The sequence below is a fragment of the Protopterus annectens genome, chromosome 16.part0 (assembly GCF_019279795.1).
Source record: "Protopterus annectens isolate FY-2018-M chromosome 16.part0, PAN1.0, whole genome shotgun sequence".
Taxonomy (NCBI): Eukaryota; Metazoa; Chordata; order Ceratodontiformes; family Protopteridae; genus Protopterus; species Protopterus annectens.
The window spans coordinates 382,869,838-382,895,885 of NC_056750.1; the positions used below are offsets into that span (position 1 = coordinate 382,869,838).

Consider the following 26,048-nt stretch of genomic DNA (forward strand, 5'->3'; position numbering starts at 1 on the left):
TTATTTTAGAATGTAAAGAATCCCTTTGGCAATTATACCTATGAGCAGATTATGCCCCTGGGTTAAATGAAACAATAAATATAAAATGTTTTTTACAAATGAAAAAGTAATATATATGTTATATGTATTATTTGATATATATGTATATGTAAAATGAAAATTTTTTTTTAAGTTTATTTTATCATTAATATTTTTTATATGAAAGTAATTATCTTATGACATCATTTATCATGTGATTAATTTGATTTTATTATAAAAAGTGCTGGTGGGTGGAGTTTAAATTGTTTCTGAAGAAGTTCTAAAGAAATAAAGTGAATGAAAACGCTAGCTTTGGTGTCCGTACTTTCATAAGTGGGCTGGAATAGACCTTTCTGGTGCCTATTCATTTTCTGTGGAAGATTTTTGTGTCAAGTTACTGACTTTCTATATACAGCCTGTAAAATGCCTCCAATAAATTAATTAGTAAGCTAACAAGCCAAATAATAATAATAAAACATCTTATGCGATCAAATAAAATATTTACAAAGAAACACCAGTGCATGAACCACAGCTGGCATATAGGCTCAATTAATAATAAATAGCATTAAATGCTTATGTTAATCTAAAAACATATAAACATAAAAATAAAAATGGAAATGGAACTTTAAAGACCATCAAGAAGCATGGCTCAACATGGCCAGTATCATAAAACTACCTACACTATTTTACTACTGTATTAGTGGGTACTTTAAACCATCAGTTGTGAAATAAAAATACAAGTTTTGTAAACAATTTCATAACCAGATAAAAATACAGCTATTATATAAATGGTGGTGATGTATATATAACAGTTTATAGAAACTTCAATACAAAAGGAATTTACTAAGCGCTTAGCTTAAAAATGTAGTATTGGCTACAAACTAATTTAGTTAAATATTATTAGTAAGACTTATTGCTGGAAAACAGAACTACGATTTAACAGAGAGTAATTTTAGGACAGAAGATTTTACAAGTCACGGTATCAGTTCAATAAAGCCATTTTGGCCCACCGTGGTTGTTGTTGTTGTTTTTAGTAATTTTAGGATACTCTGACTCATTCAATGCCAAGTGTATGGGGTAAAAGGCATTTTAAGTTTTCAGGAAAAGGTGATTAGAGACTCTAAGGGTAGTACATGGGAAAAACACATAGTGCTAAATTAATATGGCAGTTGAGACTAAATGCCACAATTTGATTGGGATTGAATAATGCCCAGACTTGTCTTTTAGTCTGCTCAGCTTGAGCTGCCTGACAGTTTGGGTACATGAGAGGCTCCCTGAAGCTATGGAATCTGGCCAGCCGTTATATCCTTGGCAGCAAATAACCCATTTAACAATGGCTAATGTAGCAGTAATCAATATGAACAGCAGATAAAACACTGTGCACTACAAGGATCATAATCCTCATTGTGTGTTTTTGACAAATATGCCATGATTTACTCCTTGAGCTTCGTGTCAGGTGAATTTCTTAGCATCCATGTGTTGAACACATCATAAGCTAGTTACGATTGGAAACCTGGTGATTATCACTATGTGGGGTATAATGTCATATGCTTTGCCTAAATCCTGGCAGGTCACATCCAGATGTGTTAACATATGTTTCTAATCTAGGGAAGAGGATTTTAGCCCCAGATGGTAAGTACATGTTTTACAGTGGGTGTGAGAGGTGGTAAAGAACTCTTCTCTTTATTTAAAAAAGATGTTAGGCACCTGACCAGATGACACTGGTAGGATTGGTACCATAAGGAGTTAAAAAGAGTCAGGTTTTGGGTGTGGATAGGAAATAGCAGCAGGCAAACTCAAACGTCTTTTAAACGTTTTATTTCTGATACAGCTACATTTGCAATTTAATGATAGTCTCAATCCTAGCAAAAAGACAATATGCTATGACTAGTGAAATGCCTTGTTTACTGTCTTATGCTGCTATCATGATTCAGATTGTTGTCATACAATGCAGCTGTACCAATGGGTTTCAGTTTTACACCAGCAGACATTTCTGGTAAATCCTACTTTAAGCACTGAGGAAATGTCCCCGTGTTAAGTGCTGCTTGTCAAATAGAAGCAGGAAACTGCAAGTTGAATAAGGTGCTAGGAAGTATACTCTATAAGTTAAGGGAAGAGACACAGTAAGAGTACACAGAGCAGAAGTAACTTTATGCAGCAAAGACACTAATAATGAATTTAATATCACAAAAATGACAGCAAGTTTCAGATGTAGCCGTATTTCCTATAATTACATGAGTCTGCTAAATAGAGCAATAGGAATATTTGTATATATATGCCATGAATCAAAACTCTTCAATGCATGGTTTTTGTTTTCAGTAATCTTAAATGTACTTATCCAACATCATAATTTTGAAACATAATTTATTAATATCTTTCCTGTTGACAGTTATTTCCATGGTAGAGCTGTATCTGGAGCTGATGTCTATGCCCGATTTGGAATTATTAATGAGAATAATGAAAAGGTTCCGATACCCAAATCGATAAAGGCTACTGAGGTATGAAACATCTATGTTTAGTGCTTATATAACTATTAAATGACAGCATTAAAATAAGCAACTTAATTTTTTCATTGTCATTTAGGAAAAGAAGAGCTTAGGAAACTATGACGTGTACATTGCAATGAAAGTTAATGGAATACAATTATGTATCTATAATTATCGTGATATGTCTAAATCCAGTATATGATGGCTATTACTTTGGTAGAAACACTGATCAATGCATTAATGTGCATTTTCATATTTTATCTCAGGTAAACAGAAAATTTATATCTATGAGTTATGCTAATAAAAAATATTCTGCAGGAGAGAGTTGGGTAAGATCCTAATATTCACGACTAGAAAAGGGAAAGAGAAACAGAGCACTTGAACGAAGTCAGGTTTCCTTAAACCTTTCAGCATGTTTTTATGTAAAGCAAACAACATCACAAACAATGATTACATTCATTCTTGAGCTTACAAAGACTGATCAAGCCACAAAACTGCAGTCTTTACTAATCTACTAATGTAGAGGCAAGGTGTTCCTGTGTGCTGGTTGTGATCTGGATATGGGAAAAAACTTGAGTAAATTGAAAGGTCGGTCTGAGAGATAGGATGACATAGCCATTGGCCAGGTATACTATCATATGGACTGCATAAGATTAATTACTGCCTGAGTGATGTTTGATAGAGACTGGAGGTTTTGCAAACTGCATGTGGAGAATAGAAGGGGCAGGTACAGACGTCTAACACATAATGCAAGGGTATGTGCACCATGCATGTTGTCATCATTGCACATGAGTTTTCTAACTCAAGATCCAGTCCTGATTATTATAATTATCACACACACACACACACACACACACACACACACACACACACAAACCCCAAAACAATACTCTAGCTGCTATATAAGAATTTTGTTGTGCAAATGAAATTAGTTAACTTTTTTGTAATGTAAGCATTAAAATATATGAACAGCATGGCAAATATTCTAACCATCAGTTACTGTTAGTAAAAATAAATAAATAAAACCATAAAATGCAAGTATTATTGTTTTGTTTAAGCAATAAACTCTGATAAATAGAACTTTTGGGGGACTGAGTAAAAGGTTATACATACAAGGTAATGATAATGTGCCAGAGATACAAATATTTATTAGACCCAAACTTTAGTAGCATTAGTATTTGCTGAGAGAACTGAATAAACAGCATTAAACAGAAGATTTTGGAGTTCATGAATGATTTTGTTTGTAATAAAGCTCCAATTGATGATGACATATCCATCAACATTTATAAATTATATTTTTAATAATGTTGCTCTCTGTTTATGAAACATTTACATTTTTGCAGGAATGAGTGATACCTGTTGTATAGAATTGTACATGTGCTGGTGTTCTTTTAAATCTTAGCAAAGACCCGATGATTTTTGAACCATGCAATTACATACCACTGTTATATTCAGAATACAAAATATTTATGTCAATATGGATGTACAGAATTAAACCAATTACATAAATGCACGTCATTATGTTCCAATGGGTTTTATTACTAAGAGAATGGCATAACTGACATGTTGAAGAATGTTACATAATTAAATGCTTTTGTTCACAAAACAGTTGAAAAAGCTATGTTTTTTCTTGATGCAAAACATACATTTGAAAATATAAGGGGAATATTTTTTATTTAGGTTATGTAAGTATATGAGTTTGTTAAAACCTTTGGTTTCTCAAACATTTCAAATACATACAATCAAAAGACAATGCCTCATACATCTGTTTAACTGATAGAACACTTAACATTAAAGACTAAAATAATGAGCATATCATAGGTTCATAGGTTCATACTAGGCTATCTGCCCTAGGGCATTTATAAGCCTAGCCAGAATGTGTTTGGCTTTCGCCACCCATTTTAAATTTATTTTGCTATGCCCTTTTTCGAGGTTAGTATACTGTGCCTCTGTCTAACAGTGACACAGAAGTGATACCCGGGGTAAACCTACGATCTCCCATCCACTCATCAAGATTCCTCTTGAAGAGAGTCAATGAGGGACTCTGCCTAACCTGGACTGGGATTTTATTCCAGAGTGAAGGGAGCCTCTGGGTTATGAATCTGTCCCTCCAGCATGTCCTATTTATTTCAGTGCTGAGGTTTAAGTCTCTCAAGCACGTAGCTTGATGGGATTTGGATTTTCTGAGGTGCAGCATGTCCATTAATTCCGGGTTGGACATGGCTTTATACGTCAGGCACAGATCGCCTCTGAACAGGCGGTATGCCACTGAGTAGAGCTGGAGTTTCTTCAACCGGGCAGCATATGGCATCTGTTTGAGCCCTTTGATCCTCTTGGTGAGGTACTTTTGGGGTCTTTCCAGTTGCTGCAGGTGTCTGGTAAGGTACATCCCAAAAGGGGCATTGTACTCAATTATGGGCCTGATGAGGGATGAGTAAAGAGGCACGATGACCTCCCTGATCTAGATGTGAATTCCTTCATGATTAGGTGGGCTATATAAAATGTTTTTCTAACCACTTTGGCCACGTGGTTGTCAAATGAGAGATTGCTATCAACTTGGGACCCCAGGTCCCTAATTACTTCTTCTGTACTTAATGGATTACCACCTATGTGGTAATTTGTGGGCACTTTGTTTTTGCCAAAGGGGATGGCTATACACTTTTTGGCATTTAGCTTGAGGCCATGGCTCTGGCACCAGTTGTCTGTTTCTATGAGGCCCTTTTGGAGGATGCTTGTGTCAGCTGGAGAGTCGATTATGGCACCCAGTTTGCAGTCATCTGCGAACTTGGTTAGCCACAGTCCTTCCATGTTGGCCTGTACCTCCGAGAAATATATACTGAACAAGAGAGGTCCCAGGACTGAGCCTTGTGGGACACCACTTGTAACTGGGTTGGAGTCTGACATGGCCCCAGCAATTCTAACCATGTGGGTTCTGTCCTTGAGCCAGTTTGCAATCCATCTAGTGACATAGGGGTTTATATTTAAGCTGGTGAGCTTATCTATAATGCCCGAGTGGGGTATTGTATCGAAGGCTTTTGCGAGGTCCAGGTAGGCTGTGTGGACCACCTTCCCCTCGTCAATGGCCTTGGTGACTGTTTCAAAGAAATCAACCAGGTTTAAGAGGCAGGATCTGCCCTTAACAAAGCCGAACTGGGTAGGATCCAGTGTCTGTAGGTCCCCAATATCTTTTTTTATATCAGAAGCATTAATACTTGTAATACTGTATGTAAATGACCTCTCTCACTCTCTCTCTCTTTTTTTTTTTTTTGCTAATGGCCTGGTTTTAACTACAGTTTCTAAATCAGAGATCAGAATTAAACATATTATTAGTACCCTTTCAAGTGTTAACCGGGTACACTATTAATGCTATTACATTTCACATTCTAATGCTGAAGTAGAATTAATGTTTGACTGTGATGCTTAATTTCAACTTCAGATAAACTCTCTTTTATGTTATTTATTTAGGTACTAAGACTGTGTTACTACAGTCTGATCAAATTAAGATTTTAGTGCAAGACATTACCAAATATTTTGGAGGACACTGAACTGGATATTATCATAGTGCATCTTACTTATTAAGTGTAATTTTTCTTAAAAAAGAAGTTATGTCTTACCATAATGTTCCATCTGTGTTGTCAGTCTTCATCTATTGTTGACTTGTGGGTAGAGTTCTGATCCTCGGAACTGATCAGGCCAATATATAGCTCACATCAGCCAACAATCTCTTGAGCTGCTAGTCTACCCACAATGCCCCTCTGTACATTACCTCAGCTCAAGTTTGCAAGCATATTGAAGAGGATACTCTAACTGAAGCCAGAAGCCTTGTCCAAGGTATCCTTAACAAACAAGCCCAGGACAGGATGTTGCTCCACCAGAACTCCAAAGGACGGGGCAGGTGGGAGGGACGCAAGAATAGATGAAGTCTGACAAAACAGATGGAACGTTATGGTAAGACATAACTTCTTTAGCTGATGTTGTCAATCTTTATCTATTCTTGACTTGTGGAACAGAGTGCCCAGCTACTTTAGATCCTGGGTGGCTCTATGGAAGAACATTCCTGAGAACCATAGAATCAAAGGAGTATCTCCCTGTGGAGACCATAACCAATTTGTAATGAGTAATAAAAGTATGTGGTTTAGCCCACGTTGCAGCTGCAGAAATTTCTGACATAGAAGCTTTAGAATGAAAAACAGCTGAAATCACCACAGATCTGATAGAATGTGCCTTCACTGGCATAGGGAATCTTAAATTTTCTTTCCTCTAGATGAAGGAAATGCAGTCCCTTAACCATCTATTCAGAGTAACCTTAGAAACAGATTTGCCCAAGGGTGCTCTTGCAAAGGACACAAATAATTGTTCTGACTGTCTAATAAGCTTAGTTCTATCCAGATAGAAATGTAATTGCCTGTGTACATCCAAAAGGTGCAGGCAGTATTTGCCTTTATTAGAAAAATGTGGGAAAAATACAGGCAAGGCTATAGACTGATTGATATTGGTTTCTGGAATAACTTTAGTAAGGAAGGTTGGATTTGTTCTGAGTGACACTCTGTCTTTATGGAAAACTAAATAAGGGATTTTAGAACACAGAGCCTGTAATTTGGAGACTCATCTCGTTGAAGTGACTGCTATGAGAAGAAATGTTTTCCAAGAAAGAAATTTTAAGTCACAGGTAGCTGGAGGTTCAAACAGAGGTAAAGTAAGAGATTGCAATAAAATAGTCAAGTCCCATGGAGGTAACGGATCCTTGAAAGGGGGCTATAATCATATGGTGTCTTTAAGAAAAACTTTGCAAAGTCTGTGGGAGATTAAAGGCTGTTCCCCAAAACCATTAGGAAATTTGAAATAGCTGCTAAAATAACCTTGATTGTGGAAGCATTATCTCCTTTGCTAAAAATGGTAGCTAAAAACTCTAGAACTTTTTCTACTGGCACTGAAAAAGGATCTAAACCATTATCAGAAGCCTAAACAGAAAATCTCTTCTATTTACTACAGTAGCGATTCCTAGTGGATGGTTTATGGGATGCCAACAAAATATGTTGTACAGGAGGAATATCATTCTGCCTAGTGACTAATGGAATTGGAGAAACCAAGCATTTAGCTTGAGGTTCTGTAGATTGGAGTGCACTAGTCCCTCAGGGTGAGACAGAAGGTCTGGAGCTGGATCCAGGATCCATGAGTGGTGAGGTAGATGAGGCCAGAGGAAGGGAAACCATATCTGTCAAGGCCAGTAAGGTACAATGAGGATCACCTTGCTTCTCAACTGAGCTTTTTTCTTGGAAACAAATAGGGATCAGAGGCCAGTAAGGTACAATGGGGATCACTTTGCTTTTCAACCGAGCTGTTTTCTTGAAAAAAATAGGGATCACAGAGAAGTGGGGGAAGGCATAAAGAAGACCCAGGGGCCAGTCGTGGAGAAGAGCATCTTTGGGTGACTCCCCCTGAGGCGTAATTAGGGTAAACTAGCTTTTGCATTTGCTTTTCAGGGGAGAAGCAAACAGGTCACAGCAAGGCTGGCCCCATTGAAGGAAGATCTTCTTCGCTACTGTGGAGTTCAGAGACCACTCATGCAGCATGAGGATGCATCTGCTCAGCTTGTCTACAATCATATTGGAACACCCTGGGGTGCGCATTGCTATCAGAAAATGGTTGGAAATTATGGCCCATTACCACACTCAAAGGGCTTCTCAGCATAGAGGATAGGACTTGGCTTCCCCCCGTTTGTTGCTGTACCTCACTACTGACATGTTGTCTTACTGAATTGCTATCGTCCCTTCAGGTAAGGTAGAGTGACTTGCTTGCAATGCCAAAAGCACTGCCCTTAGCTCTAGAACACTGATGATTGGCCTCAATCAGGTGCCAAGTGCCTTGGACAGTCTTCCCGAGATAATTCCCCCCATCCCATCTGAAAAGCATCCGTGGTCACTATGGCCTTGGGCTATGGAGGGACAAAGGGGCAGCCTAGAAGAATCTCCACAGAGTGCATCCACCAAGCTAGGTCATTCTTGCATTGGATGGAAATGAAAACCAAATGATTCATGGGGTGGATTAAGATGGACCACTGGTTCACAAGCAGCCACTGGAGAAGCCACATGTGAAACCTTGCCTTAGGGACTAACATGATCGCTGCTGCCATGGAGCCCAAGGCCTGCAGAATTAGCTGAGCTGGTCCTTTGAGTGAATGAGAGAGTGAACCTGTGATTATATTTTTTGCAACCTGTGGTGGTGAAGTGATGCCACACAAGACTGAGTGTTGAAACAAAGTCTGATGAACTCCATATCCTGAGAAGAGTTTAGTTTAGTTGAGACTTTGTCAGACTGACCATGATACCCAATTGTTGAGATAGTTCCAGGATAAAGTCCGTAGTTCGTAGTAGTAGATGCCTGGTGGAAGCAGTGAGGAGCCAGTCATCCAAGTAAGGAAACACCCAGAATCTGTGCAGCCTCAGTTGTGCTGTGACTGCTGCCATGCATTTGGTGAACACCCTGGGGACTATGGTGAGACTAAAGGAAAGCACTCTGAATTGCAAATGATTGGCTCCTAGCCAGAAGTGAAGAAATGTTCTTGAGCATTTGTCCATCTTTATATGGTAATATGTGTCTTGAAAGTCGATAGAGGACATCCGATCATTTTCCCCTAAGAAGGGACGTATTGGCTGAGCTGTGACCATCCAGAATTTTGACAGTTGAATAAATTTGTTTGGAATGTGGAGATCCAAAATTGGTCTCTAGTCCCTTGCTTTCTTTGGCACTAAAAAGAATCTTGAGTAAAATCCGAATCCTACTCGGTCTGGTGAGAATTCTTGGATGACTCTTTTTTTCTAGCAATTTTTCAATTTCTAATGTGGCTTGATCTCTCTGACTGGGTGGAATGTCGGGGAGCCTTGCTTGAGTTCTTGGGTAAAGAATAAAGGGGATTAAATAACCTCTGGAAATGATCCTTAGCACCCAGGCATTGGTAGTTGTGCATCGCTAGGCAGTTGGGTGCAAGGAAAATCTTCCCCTGACTGCCTCCAGGGGTAAGCAATCAGGTCCCCTTTCAGGAGCACTGGTAGGGTTGACCATAGAAGGACTTCCTGGAACCTTGATTCTGCAGACCACTCCTGCCCCTGGGATGGTGTCTTCCATTGTATCTCCCCCCTCTGCCCTGAGGAGAGTCCAAACCACGTGTGTTCTGAAAAGGCTTCTGGTACATCTTGAACCACATCTTACTACTCCTTTGATTCATGGAGTAGGATCAATGAGGAGTGGAAAAACATATACCCACAGCAGACAGAGTCTTTCCATCCTTTTCACACCTGGATAGAGTTTCATTTACTTTGGGCCCAAACAATGAGGATCCATCAAAGGGGGCTATGATGCCCGTGCACTGGCCCAGTAGTCATGGAGCCTCAATCCTCACCACTAGCACCAGTGAGGGATGTGCACATTGGCAATGATAATAAGTACACACACAGTAAAGTACAATTTCCCTTAAGAGCACACAGAGATCAGTCTGGGGATGGATTCTCCCTTTCTCTCCAGATCCCAAATAATTCTCTCCACTGGCACAACTATAGGGTTCAGATCTCAGCTGAGCAGTCAAGCCAAAACCTCCAACCCTCTCTGTCCAACCAGTGCTTCATGTCCCTGCCCAAGTAGCTGACACACACACACTTTGAGATTTGGTTTATATACAGACACTCCTGGGGAAGGCTGGCACAGGTTCTCCAGCTATGCCCCCTCCTGCCAGGCTATAAGGTAGTAATCACTGCCACCAACTACTCTTACCAGCTACTAATAAGGCCCTTCCCAAAGGGTGACCAATTTCACTGTGTAATATTACTGTTATCCAAATTATAAGTGTGCCGAACAGCAAGACTATTGGAGTGGATTGGACAGTATCACCAAATACATGCAATGTATTCTAAGAGCTTAAATTACCTTTACACAAAACAGCCACAGTTGAAAGGTTTAAAAATATTTAATAATAAATAAAACCACAAAACAATACTGATTACTTCAACACAATGACATTACAGAGTTCAGAGATCACAGGAAACTTTTAAAATAATATTGCAGGATAGTCTGACATAAATATAAAAAACAGCAAGACTAATCTTACTATTTCTATCTATTCCTAAGAGAAAAACTAAAGTCTAAAATCCTACTTACATAAAGAGCAAGCAAGTGCTGGTGAGTGGATGTTCTTCAGACAAAATCCAAAATGCTCTCCTTTCTTTCTGTCCTTAAAATGATAACACAGTACGGCTGAGTCATTTCAGATTACATCATTCTTATTTAGTTTCCCAGGCTAACAGAAACTCACAATTTACATTTCTGTTTGTAATTTGCACCTGCAGGAAGCCACAGGAATAAAATATATTTTACATGTAAAATCTAGTAATTAACTCATGTCCTAAAACAATAGAAATAATTCCTTAGTCCAGACATCCTGTCTCCGAGCTTGAGATCAAACAGTCATAAAATGCTTCATTTATCAGCTTTCATCCAGCAGGGTGCACTGCGGTTACATTTTTGAAGCTCAGTACAACATATAGTATAATCCTAACATATAGTTCTCTTTACATTTGTAGAATAAGCCTGTGCATTACATTAATATTTACAATGACAGCATTATTTACAAAATTCTATCTAGTTAGGCTGGCAGCCTTCACATATCCCCCCCCCCAGAGAACTCAAGCTAGTTTTTCAAGTGACCCTTGAGAAATGTAGCTTGATAGGGTTATGTCTATCTGAGTATACCATACCCCAGTCCCTGTCTTGAGAGCCCATCTGCGTTGGCGATGCTAACCCCACTGAGGTGCTGCACTGACATATCATATGCTTGCAACCCTGGGCTCCATCTTAGCAACTTGGCATTTTGCTGTCTGGCTTGATGTAACTATGTAAGGGATTGTGGTCTGTAACTACAGTGAATTTCCTTCAATACAGATAAGGCTGAAGTTTCTGCACTGCCCACACCACGGCTAGACATTCCTTTTCTACAGCTGCATAGCATTCCTCTCTGGGTTGGAGCCTATGACTGAGGTAAACCACTGGGTGCTCTTCTTCCTCTGAAGAAATCTGGCTAAGTACAGCCCCCACCCCATGGCTTGAAGCATCCACCTACAGAACAAATTATTTGCTGTAATCTGGGCTGACTAACACAGGGGGTTCCCCCAAAGCTTTTTTCAAGCTGCTGGAATGCCTGCTCACATGCTCTGGTCCACACTACCTTATCTGGCCTGTTTTTTCTTGTCAGGTCTATGAGGGGAGCAGCTATGGTACTATAACTGTGGACAAACTTTCTGTAGTACCCTGCTGTCCCTAAGAATGCCCTCACCTGATTTTTGGTAACAGGTGCAGGCCATGCCTGAATGGTTTCCACTTTGGCAGATTCTGGCCTGCTCTTACCACTTAATAATCTATGTCCCAGGTAGGAGACCTCTGCCATACCAACCTGACATTTGCTTGGCTTAATGGTCAACCCTGCCCTCTGTAGTCTGCCCAGCACCTCCCTGACATGGTGAAGGTGCTCTTGCCAGGAATGGCTGTAGATGTCAATATCATCTAGGTAAGCAAGGACAAACCCTCCTGCTCCTGATAAGATATGATCTACTAGCCTCTAGAAAGTCACTGGGGCATTTTTCATCTCAAAGGGCATCTTTGTGAACTCATACAAGCCAAAAAGAGTCACAAAGACTGACCTCTCAACAGCACTGGGAGTCAAGGGCACCTGCCAGTAACCCTTGGTAAGATCAATGGTGGTAAAATGCTTAGCTCCACCCAGCTGCTCTAGGGTTTCATCTGTCTTGGGCATGGGGTAAGCATCTGACCCTGTGTGACTATTTAATTTCCTGTAGGACACACAGAACCTGGTGCTGCCATCCTTCTTTGGCACCGGCACCACTGGGGAGGCCCAGGGACTGTTGGACTCTTGAATTAATCCTAGTTCCAACATTTCCTGTATCTCCTCCCTCAGAGTCTGACTCTCTCAGGCATCCTATAAGGGATCTGCCTAATAGGCCTTTGGGGTCCTGTATCCACCTGGTGCTGAACCAGGTGGGTGCACCCTGGTTTCCCAGTGAACATGTCCCCAAACTCCTGTAACACTGCTCGGATTTCTTGAACCTGGGTAGGAGACAGCTGCTGGGACATTGCTACCCCTTCCACTGAGGTGTCAGTCTGAGCCTCAATGAGAAGATCAGTCACCAGATCTCCCTCAGACTCCTCCTGCAATCCACTGCAAATACTCAGCACAAGGGCTCCCTATCATGGTAAGGTTTCATCATGTTAACATGATACAATTTGTGCTCCTGCCTCCTGACTAGCAGTTCTACCATTTAGTTAACATCACTTACCTTTCTTACCACCTTGTAGGATCCCTCCCAAGCTGCTTGCAGCTTTTTGTGTCTGACAGGAATGAGAACCATTACCTGCTGCCCTACAGCATGATTTCTAGCTCAAGCATTCTTGTCATACCAGACTCTTTTCTGTTGTTGGGCTTCTGCCAGGTTCTCCTAGGCCAAGACCATGAATTCCCTGAACCTTGTCCTGAGGTTTAGGACATATGCCACAACAGACTCCCTTGTGGGATTCACACTCACCTACTCACTCATCTCAAATTCAATCTAGAGGCCCCCTCACTCTATGCCCATACAACAACTAAAAGGGTGAAAAACATGTGGACTCCTGAGGAACCTCTCTGTAAGCAAACAGCAGATGGGGCAAATATTTGTCCCAATCCCTCTTAAACTGGTCTGCAAATGCCCATATCATGGACTTGAGTGTAGAGTTTAACCTCTCAACAAGACCATTAGTCTTGGGATGGTAGGGGGTGGTCTTTATCTGCTTCACCCCACAGTACTTCTAAAGACCAGACAGCAGGTCTGACATGAACTTGGCACCTCTGTCAGTCAGTATTTCCTTTGGGAAACCTACCCTGCTGAAAATCTCTAACAAAGCATTTGCTACCTTTTCTGCCTCAATGAAGGACAAAGGCACTGCCTCAGGGTATCTTGTAACATAATCTATTACCACTAGGATATACTTTTTCACTGTAGAATTTGGAGTACTCAGAGCCCCCACAATATCCATAGCTACCCTCTGAAATGGCTCCTCAATCACAGGCAAAGGCATCAAAGGAGCTCTCACCTTGTCTTCTGCCTTGCCTACCTTTTGGCACTGCTCACAGGTCCTGCAGTACCCTGTTACAAGTCTAGAAATCCCAGGGCAATAGAAGCTCTGCATAATACATCTCTTTGTATGTTTTATGCCTATATGACCTGCAAAGGGAATATCATGGGCTATGGCTAGAAGCGGCAGACAGTGGGATCTAAGCACTACCAACTGCTATATTCTCTCACCTTCTAGCCCTCCCACTCTCTATACAGTAACCCTTTGTCCCAATATACAGAATCACCATTCCCTTGAGAATCAGGCACCTCACTAGCTACCTCTCTCAGGCATTGTAATGTAGGATCTGAGAGCTGAGACTGTCTCAACTCTCTCTTTGTAACCCTTCCCAGCTCCCCTTCCACAGGAAGTCTGGCATCCTCTGACAGTGGTGCCTCACTGTCAGCCTGGGTACTACTACTCACCTCTACCTTTGCAGTCACTCTTTCCAAGGGACTATCAGTACCCACAAGTAGCTGTGGCTCACCTCCAGTCTCACTGCTACAGGGTAGCTCCATCCCTGAAGTAACCACCTCTCCAGTCCTGGCTGCAAGTATGCGGTCAGACTGGGTCTCCCCCAGGCTACCAGACTCACATGCTTGTCCCCTAGCCTGACTGCATGTAACTGCATAAACACATGGTACTGCTCATCAAAATCTTTCCGTATCAGGACTTCTGCAGGGTGGTAGTGTGGTACCCCTGTTGTCTCAAGACAACCTACTATTGGCATTTTGTCCTTCCCACTTACTAACTCTCTCACCTTTTGCTCCCCACCTTGCCTCTGTGGACATCTATATATCACATGGCCCCACTGGTTGCACTGAAAACATTTAACCCTAGGTCCTGGATGTGTACCTGTACTAGTGGCTTCCCCTGCTACTGTCAGATTCTGTTGGGGCAGTCTGGGCTGCCCGCCATGGGTTCCTTTAGACCCATGAGCAGTACTGGGGGTCCCTTTCCTGTGCAGGGATAACCTGCTTGCTAGGTATAGGTCTCCCTTCTTCCCCAACTCATCTGAAGTATCACATTGTCTATCAGCTAACCAGATCCTCATGTCCTCAGGCAAAGTGCTAAGGGCTTGTTCCCTCACCAAAAGGTTTTCCAGCCCTTCAGAAGTGCTGACCTGACACCTACTCACCCACCTATGAAAGTAAGTGCTCAGTTCAGCAACATATTTACACACACTTTCATCTGTCTTGCGTCTATGCTCACAAAGCCTTTTCCTATAAGTTTCAGGTGTTGGCTTAAAAAATTCTAACAAACAATTCTTTACAGCATTATAGTTAAAACAGTCAAAGTCAGATAATTTGGAAAGTACATTTACAGCTTTACCATGGAGTAAGGGGGTCAAGAACCATACCCAGAGCCTTTGGTCAACATCATACTGTTTACATACCCTCTCAAAAATGTGAATTAAACTATCAAAATTATCTCCCTCTGTAAACTGGGAAAGAAATTTACTGACCTTTTGTACTTCTGGGGTCTGGTTACTCCCTTCCCCATTACCTCCATGACTCTGGTGAAGAGTCAGCATCTCCTGTTCATGCTGCCTCTGCCTCTCCTTCTCCTCAGCTTCCATCTCTAAACATCTGGCCTCCTACTCAAGTCTCTTTAGCTCCAGATGGATTTTTAAGTCATCTGGAGAAAGGTTGAGGTGTCCATTCCCCTGAGTGTTACACATCTCCACAGCCAGTCTGATCGTCCTCCTGGTTGCTATTTTCTGATGCAGCTGTGACCAAAGCTGCAATTGTGTCTGCCTTAGTCAGGTTTCCGTGCACCAGTCCTTTAGCCTGGCACATCTCAGCCAAATGGCTCCTAGTCAGCTTGTCATATTCCTCTGCTGACATGCTTGCCTGCTGTCCCTGACTAACTAAGCTAACAAAAGAAATAAAACAATTGTGATCAGAACTCTGAATAGTCACTGTGTGGCTGATTTTGAGTACAAAAACACCTTCAGTGATCATTGTACATAAGCTACAGTAATTCTCTATCCACACCACTACATGCCAATTAGTATGTGATGTGTATAACTCACCACTATCAAACAATTAATATTTGATGTGGATATCCCACTACTGCCAAACAATTAATATGTAATGCCTGTGCACTGGCCCAGTAATCAAGGAGCCTCAATCCTCACCACTAGCACCAGTGAGGGGTGTGCACATTGGGAAGGATAACAAGTACACACACAGTAAAGTACAATTTCCCCTTAATAACACACAGGGATCACAGTCAGTCTGGGGCTGGTTTCTCCCTTTCTCTCCAGATTGCAGGTAAGACACCCCACTGGCACAGCTACAGGGTTCAGATCTCAGCTGAGTAGTCAAGACAAAACCTCCAGTACCCTCTCTGTCCAACCAGTGCTTCATGTCCCTGTCCCTGCCCAAGTAGCTGACACACACACGCTTTGAGATTTGGTTAATATACAAACACACAGGCACTCCTGGGGAAGGCTGGCACAGGTTCTTCAGCTATTCCCCCTTCTGTCAGGCTATAAGGTAGTAACCTCTGCCAGCAACTACTCTTATCAGCTACCAATAAGGCCCTTCCCAAAGGGTTACCAATTTCACTGTGTAATATTACTGTTATCCAAATAGCAAGTGTGCTGAACAGCATGACTAATGGGGTGGCTTGGACACTATCACCAAATACATGCAATGTACTCTAAGAGCTTAAATTACCTTTACACAAAACAGCCACAGTTGAAAGGTTTAAAAATATTTAATAATAAATAATAAAACCACAAGACAATATTGATTACTTCAACACAATGTCATTACAGAGTTCAAAGATCACAGGAAACTTTTTAAATAATATTGTAGGATAGTCTGACATAAATATAGAAAACAGTTAGACTAATCTTACTATTTCTATTTATCTCTAAGAGAAATACTAAAGTCTAAGATCCTACTTACATACAGAGCAAGCAAGTGCTGGTGAGTGGATATTCTTCAGACAAAATCAAAAATGCTCTCCTTTCTTTCTGTCCTTAAATTGATAAGACAGTATGGCTGAGTCATTTCAGATTACATAATTCTTAACAGTTCTGATTTAGTTTCCCAGGCTAACAGAAACTCAGAATTTACATTTCTTTTTGTAATCTGCACCTATAGGAAGCCACAGCAATAAAAGACACTTTACATGTAACATCTCTTAATTAACTCTTGTCTTAAGACAATAGAAAGAATTCCTTAGTCCTGACATCCTGTCTCTGAACTTGAGATCAAACAGTCATAAAATGCTTCACTTATTAGCTTTCTTCCAACAGGGTGCACTGTGGTAACATTTCTGAAGCTCAGTACAACATATAATTTAATCCTAAAATATAGTTCTGTTTATATTTGTAGAACAAGACTGTGGATTACATTAATATATACAATGACAGAATTATTTACAAAATTCTGTCTAGCTAGGCTGGCAGCCTTCACAGGGTCACTGACGAAGGAAGACTTAAATGGTTCCACAGACCCGCACAGGCACATCCAAGCATGTCATAGTTTCATAGGTTCATAGGTAGGTACTAAGTTATCAGCCCTAGGGCCTACACAAGCCTAGCCAAAAAGGTACCCTGGCTTTCACCACCCAAGAAAATTATTTTCCTGTAACCCTGTCGAGCAGAGCCACAGAGGTGACCCCAGGGGTGAATTTCCTATTTCCCATTCAATCATCAAGATTTTTCTTGAAGAGTGCTAATGAGGAACTTTGTTTGATATAGATAGGTAGTTTGTTCCAGAGTATGGGAAGTCTCTGGGACAGGAATCTATCCCTCCAGCATGTTCTGTTTATATTGTGGTGGCAAGGTTTAGGTCCCTAGAGCGTGTAGTTCGGAGGGATTGGGATTTCTTTAAGTGGAGCATGTCCAACAGCTCTGGGTTTGACATAGTTTTGTATGTTAGGCAGAGATCGCCTCTGAGTAGGCAATATGTGATGGAGTAAAGCTGGAGTTTTTTGAGACGGTCTGTGTAGGGCACCTGTTTGAGGCCAGTAATCCTCTTTGTGAGGTATTTCTGTGGCCTTTCCAGTTGCTGTAGATGTTTTGTGAGGTACATACCAAAAGGGGCATTGTATTTTATAATGGGTCTAATGAGTGATGAGTAGAGGGGAACAATGACCTCTTTTTTCCTGGATGAGAAACCTTTTGTGATGAGGTGTGCCACACAGAAGGATTTCCTGACTACTGTGGTAATAGGATTATCAAAGGAGAGACTACTGTCCACCTGTGTCCCAAGGTCTTTTATTACACTTTTGGTGTTAAGTAGATTACCACCTATGTGGCAGCTCATGGGTACAGAGTTTTTACCAAAGGGGATGACAATGCACTTTTTGGCATTGAGCTTGAGGCCATGGCTTTGACACTAAGCATCTGTCTCAGTGAGGCCCTTTTGTAGGATGTCCACATCATTAGGAGTTTCATTTATGGCTCCTAGTTTGCAGTCATCTACGAACTTCATTAGCCAAAGATCTTCTGTGTTAGCTTGTACTTCAGAAAAGTAGATACCGAACAGGAGAGGACCCATGACTGAACCCTGTGGTACTCCACTTGTCACTGGTCTGAAGTTGGATTTGGAGTCTGCTACTTTCACAGTGTGGGTTCTGTCAGTGACCCAGTTGGCAACCCATCTTGTGACATAGGGATTTATATCTAGTTTAGTGAGTTTATCTATAATTCCAGAGTGGGGGATGATGTCAAAAGCTTTGACAAGATCTAGATAGGCTGTGTGAACCACCTTACCCTCGTCTACAGCTTTGGTGACTGCATCAAAGAAGTCAATCAGGTTTAGGAAACATGATCTGCCTTTTACAAACCTGAACTGGGTGGGGTCCAGAGTTTGGAGATTACCAATGTCTTTGTTTATATGTTCCATGATGATACATTCCATGACCTTGCAGACCAGGCTCGTTAGGCTAATGGGGCGGTAGTTCCCGGGGTCTGTGGTAGCTCCCCCTTTGTAGAGTGGGATAACCGTCGCTGTGCACCATTCAGTGGGCACAAACCCTGAGGTGAGGCTATGACTGAACATGGTGCTTAGGTGGGGTGCCAGTTCATTCTGTAGTTCATGTAGAACACAGCCTAGGATTTTGTCAGGTCACATGGATGCTGTGTTCTTGGCTTTGGAGAGTGCGATTTTTACCTGTGCAGCTGTGATTACAGGAACTTTGCATACTTCTAGTATAGAGATGGGCCGTTTAGGGGGTGAGGGAGGGGTAAATTAGCACTGAACCTATCTGCCAAGATGTTGGCAATATCAGTTGGTTCTGTATATTTAGTGCCATTGTGCTGTAACTCAGAGCAGATCTGAGTGTTGCCATTGAGATTCATGACATAGCTATAGAATGCTTTGTGGTTGTCTTTAGAATCAGTGGCAATTTTGTTTTCATAACTAGCTTTGGAGGATTTTATGAGAGATCCTAGCTTCTTACTGAGGCTGACCAGGAAGTTCTTCCAGTCATGGGATTTTACTCTTTTTTGCAACAGTTTCTTTCTTCTGTTGTAGAGTTTGTTTATGGCAGGGAACCACCAGATTGGCTTCCTTTTTTTGGAGGATAGCATTTTGGTTCTGTTAGGGATAGCACAATCCATGCACTTGTGTAAGTGCTTATAAAGTGCATTTGTGTAGGATTCAGCAGTTGTACTTGTATTGTCCATCTGCATGGGTGTTGCGAAATTTGCCACTTCTGTCTTAAGAAGTGTGAAGTTGGCTTAGGATAACATTTTTTACAGTGGTTTCCCTAATGGGGGGTGGGGGCAGGATGTGGATGTCTAGGCTGATTAGCTTGTGGTCGGTTCTGACCAATGAGGAATTGACCTCTGGTGTGAAACACCGGTCACCCATGTTGGTAATGACAAGGTCTACGATATTGCTGCCCCTGGGTGGGAATGTGGATAAGTTGATACAAGGCATTGGACTTTAAGAATTCCAGAAAACATTGAGCAAAAGAGTTGGTACGAGTAGTTTTCCCAGTTAATGGTGCGGTAATTGAAATCACCCATTATTAGGGTGTTGGTTTGTACCCTAATATTTTCCAGTGTTTCAAGAAATGAGGAGTGGAAATCCTGGGGCATGGTGGGGGATCTGTAGCAAGTTACAATTTGAATTGTGGTCTTGCACATAGTTAGTTGCACTTGGATAATCTCGGAAGCATTATGCTGAGCAACTAGCCTGGAGGTGTGGATATCCTTAATGAATGTGGAAATGCCTCCACCTTTAGTGTTTCGGTCCAGGTTAGGTGGTCGAAAGGTGTGGTATGAATTATAGCCTGGTAATGCAGGGGTGCTCTCTGGAGCTTTGAACCAGGTCTCTGTCACTGCACAGATGTCAATGTTCTCCATTTTAAGGAGGGCTTTGAATGAATGCATTTTGAGGTTTAGACTTCTAGCATTGAGTAGCATTACCCTCAGATTTTGCTTGTCAAATAGCAACACCTGAAACTGCTGACCTGGTTGCCCCTTCAGCTGCATCTGCAATGAGCCTCATGGATGAATTTGAAATAGACTCCAAGGTTGCTAACTGGGAGGCAACATTTTCTTGGACCCCCTCAGCAACTGCTTCCACCAAAGTATCTGAAAGCTCCTTGACCATATCCCTTTGAAGTCTAGTGAAATGTGCCAAAAAGTTCAAGGACCTGATGGAGAAGGTCGATGATGTATAGACGCGCTTCCCAGATCTGTCTATTGGCCTGGACCTTTGGTTAGAGGGATGAACAGTAGAACTTTCCTTGGTTAGTTCTTTTTTGGTGGCGGTCACTACCACCATGGAATCAACTACTAAGCCCTTTGCCCAATGTGAATGGTCTTCAGGTGCAGAAAGTATTTTATCACATCTCCGGGGGACAGGTTATACAGAGTCAGGAGCCTTCCAAGCCCACTAAGTGATCTACTTAATTAGATCATCAGCAGGTGGGGTCACCCAGGAGGTAGATGGGCGAGCACCAAAGGCCTGCAAGTACATGGATTCCTCAGAGGAACTGTCTTTGGGCTTCCAATCACCCCTCTGTTTCAGGATCTCAAGAATTTCTCCAAATGAGAGATCTTCTGGAGGTGACCTTGGGGAACCCTTCCCATAATCGAAATCTGTGTCCTCCATGATGGATTCCTCAGGGGAATCAAGGTGTTTCCTGTTACACAATCTCTTCCGAGGTGGCTCTTCAGTGGGAACATCTGAAAAGGACTCAGAAGAGGGAACGCCTTTAGTAGGTAAGTCTTGCGACCTTGGGGCTCACTGTCCAGGGGTCAAGGTTGGCGCTAGAACCGAAAAACCTGAGGTCACAAGGAGTGACTCTCGTAACATAGAAGCCACCTGAGATGAGGCAGTGGCCAAAGCTCTTTCCATGGCTCTGAAGGCAGGCCCCTCTGAGGAGGGATGAAAGCCTGGGACCAAGGCAAACAAACTCGGAACCAGGGTCAAATCCCACCCCAAGAGACCGACCTGGCAAACTGGAACTGAGGATGGGTCCTCTATCAGCTAAACCTGAGGAGGTAAGGCCAGCTCCATAGAAATACTTGGGGCCAACTTGAACCCCTTGGGCCCAATGCCGAAGACACAGTCCCAGGGCCCCGACAGTGCCGAGGGCACCAAAGGTGTCAGAGCTAGGCTTGGCATTGAAGACAAAAAGGTTGTTGAGCCGAAGTCATTGGAACCTGTGAAGTTGGAGTCAAGAGCTCTAAACATACCTCTTAACTGTACAGATTTTTGCAGAATGTCCAGAGTTTTGCCTCAAATATTTGGTCTGTTCCTCATAAAAGTTGTGTTTTTTTGACAGATCACTGGGATGATTTAAGTATTAAACTCAATAAATAATGACAGTCATTTGAGTTTCAGACTTCATATCCTTCAGAAAATGTATGGTAGCACAAATCCAGTTATTTTAGCAATGTTCTATGTTTATAAGAGCAATATTTAAAATGTGTCCCTATTTTTGGGCCTTTGTCCCCCCATCTTGTCACACTTTCTCCAGATTTCTTGCAGTGAGAGTTTGAGAAGTATGGCTCTAAAGCCTGAGCAGAGGTTAGAAGAGGAGAATAAGAAGGGTTCAAAGAGGAGAAACTCCCTGCACCTAATGGGAGAGAGTGTTGAGAAGATCAGGGAAGACTCCTGGCTGTCAGGATCTGATCCACCAACCTTACAATATCAACTTTAGGATGACTTCTAGTGGAGCAAATGGACAAGCCAGAAGGAGACTCAGGTCTCTCCTGGAAAGGGCTAGGAAGCTGTCCAAAGAAGTGGTCCAAGGAGGGGGGAATAAACGGTCCTGGGCTGAGAGGAAAAATCAGACTTAGTCACCATCTGCTGGGCTGTGGAGGATTTTGGCGTTGACATGTCAGTAGTGACAGTAGGTGCCTGTGTCAGAACTGTAGCCAGTGTCAGAACCATAGACAAGGGAGGAACGGTTGTAGCCAAAGATTGGGTAAGTGTCATGGTCAGTGTCAAAGTCACTGATATGGTCCTCGGTGCTGAAGGTTCAGACTGCTCTGAAAGCTACAGAACTTTAGCTTTCGGTTTTGAAGAGGAGCCTGCAGATGCATGTTTATGCTATTTCACAATCGGTGCCAAGTGAGATGGCACCAAATGGGTGAATTTTGATCCAGAGGCTGGAGGGGACTGGTCAGCTTTGGACAAACACACCTCCCAACAGTACTGAATTATTTGGTTTTTACCAAGTTTTGGGGTCCAAATAATGGGGTGCCATGATTCTTGAGTGGCACCCCCTAATTTCTGAATTCCCTGTGCTTATTTTAAAAAATAATTTCCTGTTTTATTTTTGAGCTGACGTCATCACATGCGTGATGATATCAGCTCTGTGAAATGGCCTGCCAGTCTGTCGGAACTGAGCTTCAGCTCAACGTGCATACATTTCCAGCTGCGGCAAGGTTCCCCAGCAGGATTACAGAAGAAGCCGAGAAGCCGCGGTTTCATTCGAATTGCTGTAGGGCCATTTTTGCTACTGGAAGAAGCTGTTTTTTACTAGAGATGAAATGCGATGAACATTTTTGCTGCTGGAAGATATGCTGCAGGGCCACCACTATAGAAGAGATACACTATGTCATGACAAGGTAGGAACTGGAAGAGATGTGTGAGTGTGAGGGATCCTAAATACTCTGAACTGTTACTTCTTTTAGTAGAATGCCTATTACTACATTACTAGTTCCAAGTTAGATTTTCATGCATCAAGGGCTAAAGCCTTCACTTATGCATGTTTCTTTCCTTAAAAACAAGAAAAAGTTGTGATCTGAGCTGGTTTACTTTAAATGTTGTAAAAGTCCCTCAAAATACTGTCCATTCATTAACAACTGTTACTGCTAGCCAAGCAGCTGTAACTGAAAGCATGCTTATGAATGCAGCTACATGAACCTTCTAACTACTAGAACTGTAGAATCTGTTTTTTGACACTTTGTTATTACTAAACTTGCTAACTGTGTTACTGAAGTAGAAGGAAGAGAGATGCGAAGATTATCAGACTCAGGGAGCCTTCTTACATTAGTTAGATTATAGGATGTTTGTAAGCATAAAATTAGTTAACAAAAAAAAATGACATAGTCTATGTACATGGAGAGAAAACAGAGTACCTTGCACCATTGGTAGAAATAAACTCTTTTAAGCAAAGTGTTATGCCCATTAGCTCTAGTGCTGTATTAACAAAAGATGTGATAATTAACCAAGATTTACCCCAATTCAAATAACTGTGAAACGCATGGGAAGAAAAATTCAAATGGATATATTGCAAGAAATATATATAGCCCCAGTAAATAAAAGCATTTATGACTAGAAAGCTCAAAAGGAACTAAGGTTTGGCTCTGTATGGAAGGGTTAGATAAATCTGATACTGAGTCCTTCCTACAGTTTTGTTAGCTAAAGTAATAAAACAGGTCAATATGGAGACCAATAGGGAAAATCCACTAGCTAAGAATACTGTAAATAAAGCAGGTGTAGAAACTGAGGAAGAGCTACATAAACCTTATACAAAATTATTTATTAATTTATTATTTATTTATTTATTGATGTTTGATTACCGGGAAAGTACAACTGGATAGCTGCACATTTTCAGCAGAAACCCAGGGAGAAAAGTTCCAAAGTACTATAAAACATGTTAATCGCAATAATTTTACATTCTTTAAAAATAAGACAAGCACATCAGCAGTTTAAATAATTATACCAAATTAGACATAGTGTGAAAACATTGGTTAAGAACAGATACAACTTATATGACAATTAATTAATATATACAGAATTTTTTGCCAGTTTTATAGAAAAATTAAAGTTAGTTTCATATAATAGAATCAGGAATTGCAACATGAAGTTAGAGAATAAAACAAGGTTATGGCCTATTTATTAAGAAAGTCAGGGGAAAGAAATTCAGTGTGTGAAATGCCCCAGGTGAATATACCTGGTGGCTAGAGGAGGTACTCCGGCTGAAATCTTGTACATTGGGTACAAGGTAACAAGACCCTAAAGTCCCTATCCACCACCCCTTTTGAAAACTTTACAGAACTTTACAGAGTCATGCCTCATATTTTTCTTCTGTTCCTCATAAAATCTGTGTTTTTTTGGTCTTGATTTCAGTGAAGGATTGAATTCAATAAATAATGACAGGCATTTGAATTTCAGACTTCATATTCTTCAGAAAATAAATGGTAACACAAAACCTTTTATTCTAGCACTTTTTAAAGTTTATAACAACATTATTTGAAAGTTGTTCCTGTTTTTAGGGCTGTATTCCCCCATTATTGGCTTTGTCCAGATTTTTTGTTCTAAGAGGTTGAGAGCTATGGTGAGAAGTGAGAACTGAATTCTGTATTCCCTTATTATTGGTTTTGTCCATTTTTTTGTGCTAAGAGGTTGAGAGCTATGGTGAGAAGCGAGAACTGAATTCTGTATTCCCCCATTATTGGCTTTGTCTAGTTTTTTTCTGCTTAGAGGTTGAGAGCTATGGTGCAAGTGAGAACTGAATTCTTTATTCCCTTATTATTGGCTTTGTCCAGGTTTTTTGTGCTGAGAGGTTGAGAGCTATGGTGAGAAGTGAGAACTGAATTCAGTAAATGATAGCCATTTAAGTTTCAGTCTTTCTATTGTTCAGAAAATTGCTGATTCAGCATAGTGGTATGTTTCTCTGACTGTAGTGCACAGGGTCCTGGGTTCAAGACCTGCCAGTGAAATGCATGGTGGTAACAGAACATTTTATTCTCACAACTTTCCAAAATTATACAAGCAATATTTAGAATGTGTCCCTGTTTTCTAGGTTTTTGTCCCCCCACAATAAATTTTGACTTTTTCCAGATTTCTTGTTCTGCAAAGTTGAGAGATACAGTTGAGTGTCGAATGGATTTTACAATTTTACCAGGAGCTGAGAGCTTCAGGGGAAGAGAAGTTTAGTGTTGGTTATGCTGAGTCTGCTTGCATTGTTGATAGCATAACAGGTTAAATATTTGCTTTTGATGCAGAAGGCTGTGGGTTCTACTCCCACGGTATGTAGATGCATTGCTGATACTGTACTTCCTTGTTGTACTTTTTAAAGGGGTGGGTGTAACAAGTCAAGGGTGTAGCTACAGATACAACAGAAGTGAGAAAATATCATGCATAAGAGCATTTGTGCCTCAGTGTAAAGAGCAAAAAATATCATTACCCAAATTCAGGAACAGAAAATCAAAATTATTTTGTTCTGTGCTGCATTATAAGAGAGATATTTTTAAACAAGTACAGTACATTTTCCAGCATTCAAGATAAAATGCATATTTTCCACTGTAGACAGTGGAGAAGAAAGAGTGGCCAGTTAACAGAACCTGGATTACAATGATAGTTTTGATGTTTCAGGATGAATGTAGGAGAGGGTCTGTCAGTACTTGGACTGAAAATTGGAAGTCTTAAAACATGCAGTTCACCTAGTTTATTTTGTTGTGCATTTACAGCTATTGAGTTTGTCTGGTAACACAAATCAGAGTAAGTCAAGCAAAAAAACTGAAACTGAAAATAAGTTCGAGAAGCTATACAAGATGCACATGACTTGCACTACTGTCAATCTATTTATATAGTGTGGGTGGAAGTAGACTTTTATGATGGAAATGTTCTGAATTGGGCAGTTTTGTCATTATTGGTTCATGCATTTTGTTTCATTGCCTACTGGAAAAATGTTCAAACAATAAATTTAAAATGCACTGTAAGTCTAACAAGTGTGTTGTATTATACAAGGAATATAATAAAGTCAGGAAGGTGTATCGAAGAACACATGTATTTTTCTTGTTTTGTGTGCAAGGGGCCTATGATTTGAAAACAGCCCAAAGGTAATCTTTATCCACCACTGGCCAGCTGCATTTTCTTTGGATGTGGTGTGGGTTTCAATCCTGTTTCAATGAATGTGAGTGTGAAGGGCAGAGAAGTTTTAATGCTAAGTCTG

At 41.1% G+C, this 26,048-nt stretch overlaps 1 protein-coding gene across 1 annotated transcript in view; it reads left to right on the plus strand.

The window, feature by feature from the left end:
• The window catches only part of C5 (complement C5), a 1,726,304-nt gene that overhangs the window by 297,715 nt on the left and 1,402,541 nt on the right, over positions 1 to 26,048 (plus strand). The window contains exon 8 of the mRNA XM_044057986.1: positions 2,408 to 2,516. Coding sequence (XP_043913921.1) covers positions 2,408 to 2,516 — 109 coding nt within the window. The remainder of the gene's footprint in view (positions 1 to 2,407; positions 2,517 to 26,048) is intronic.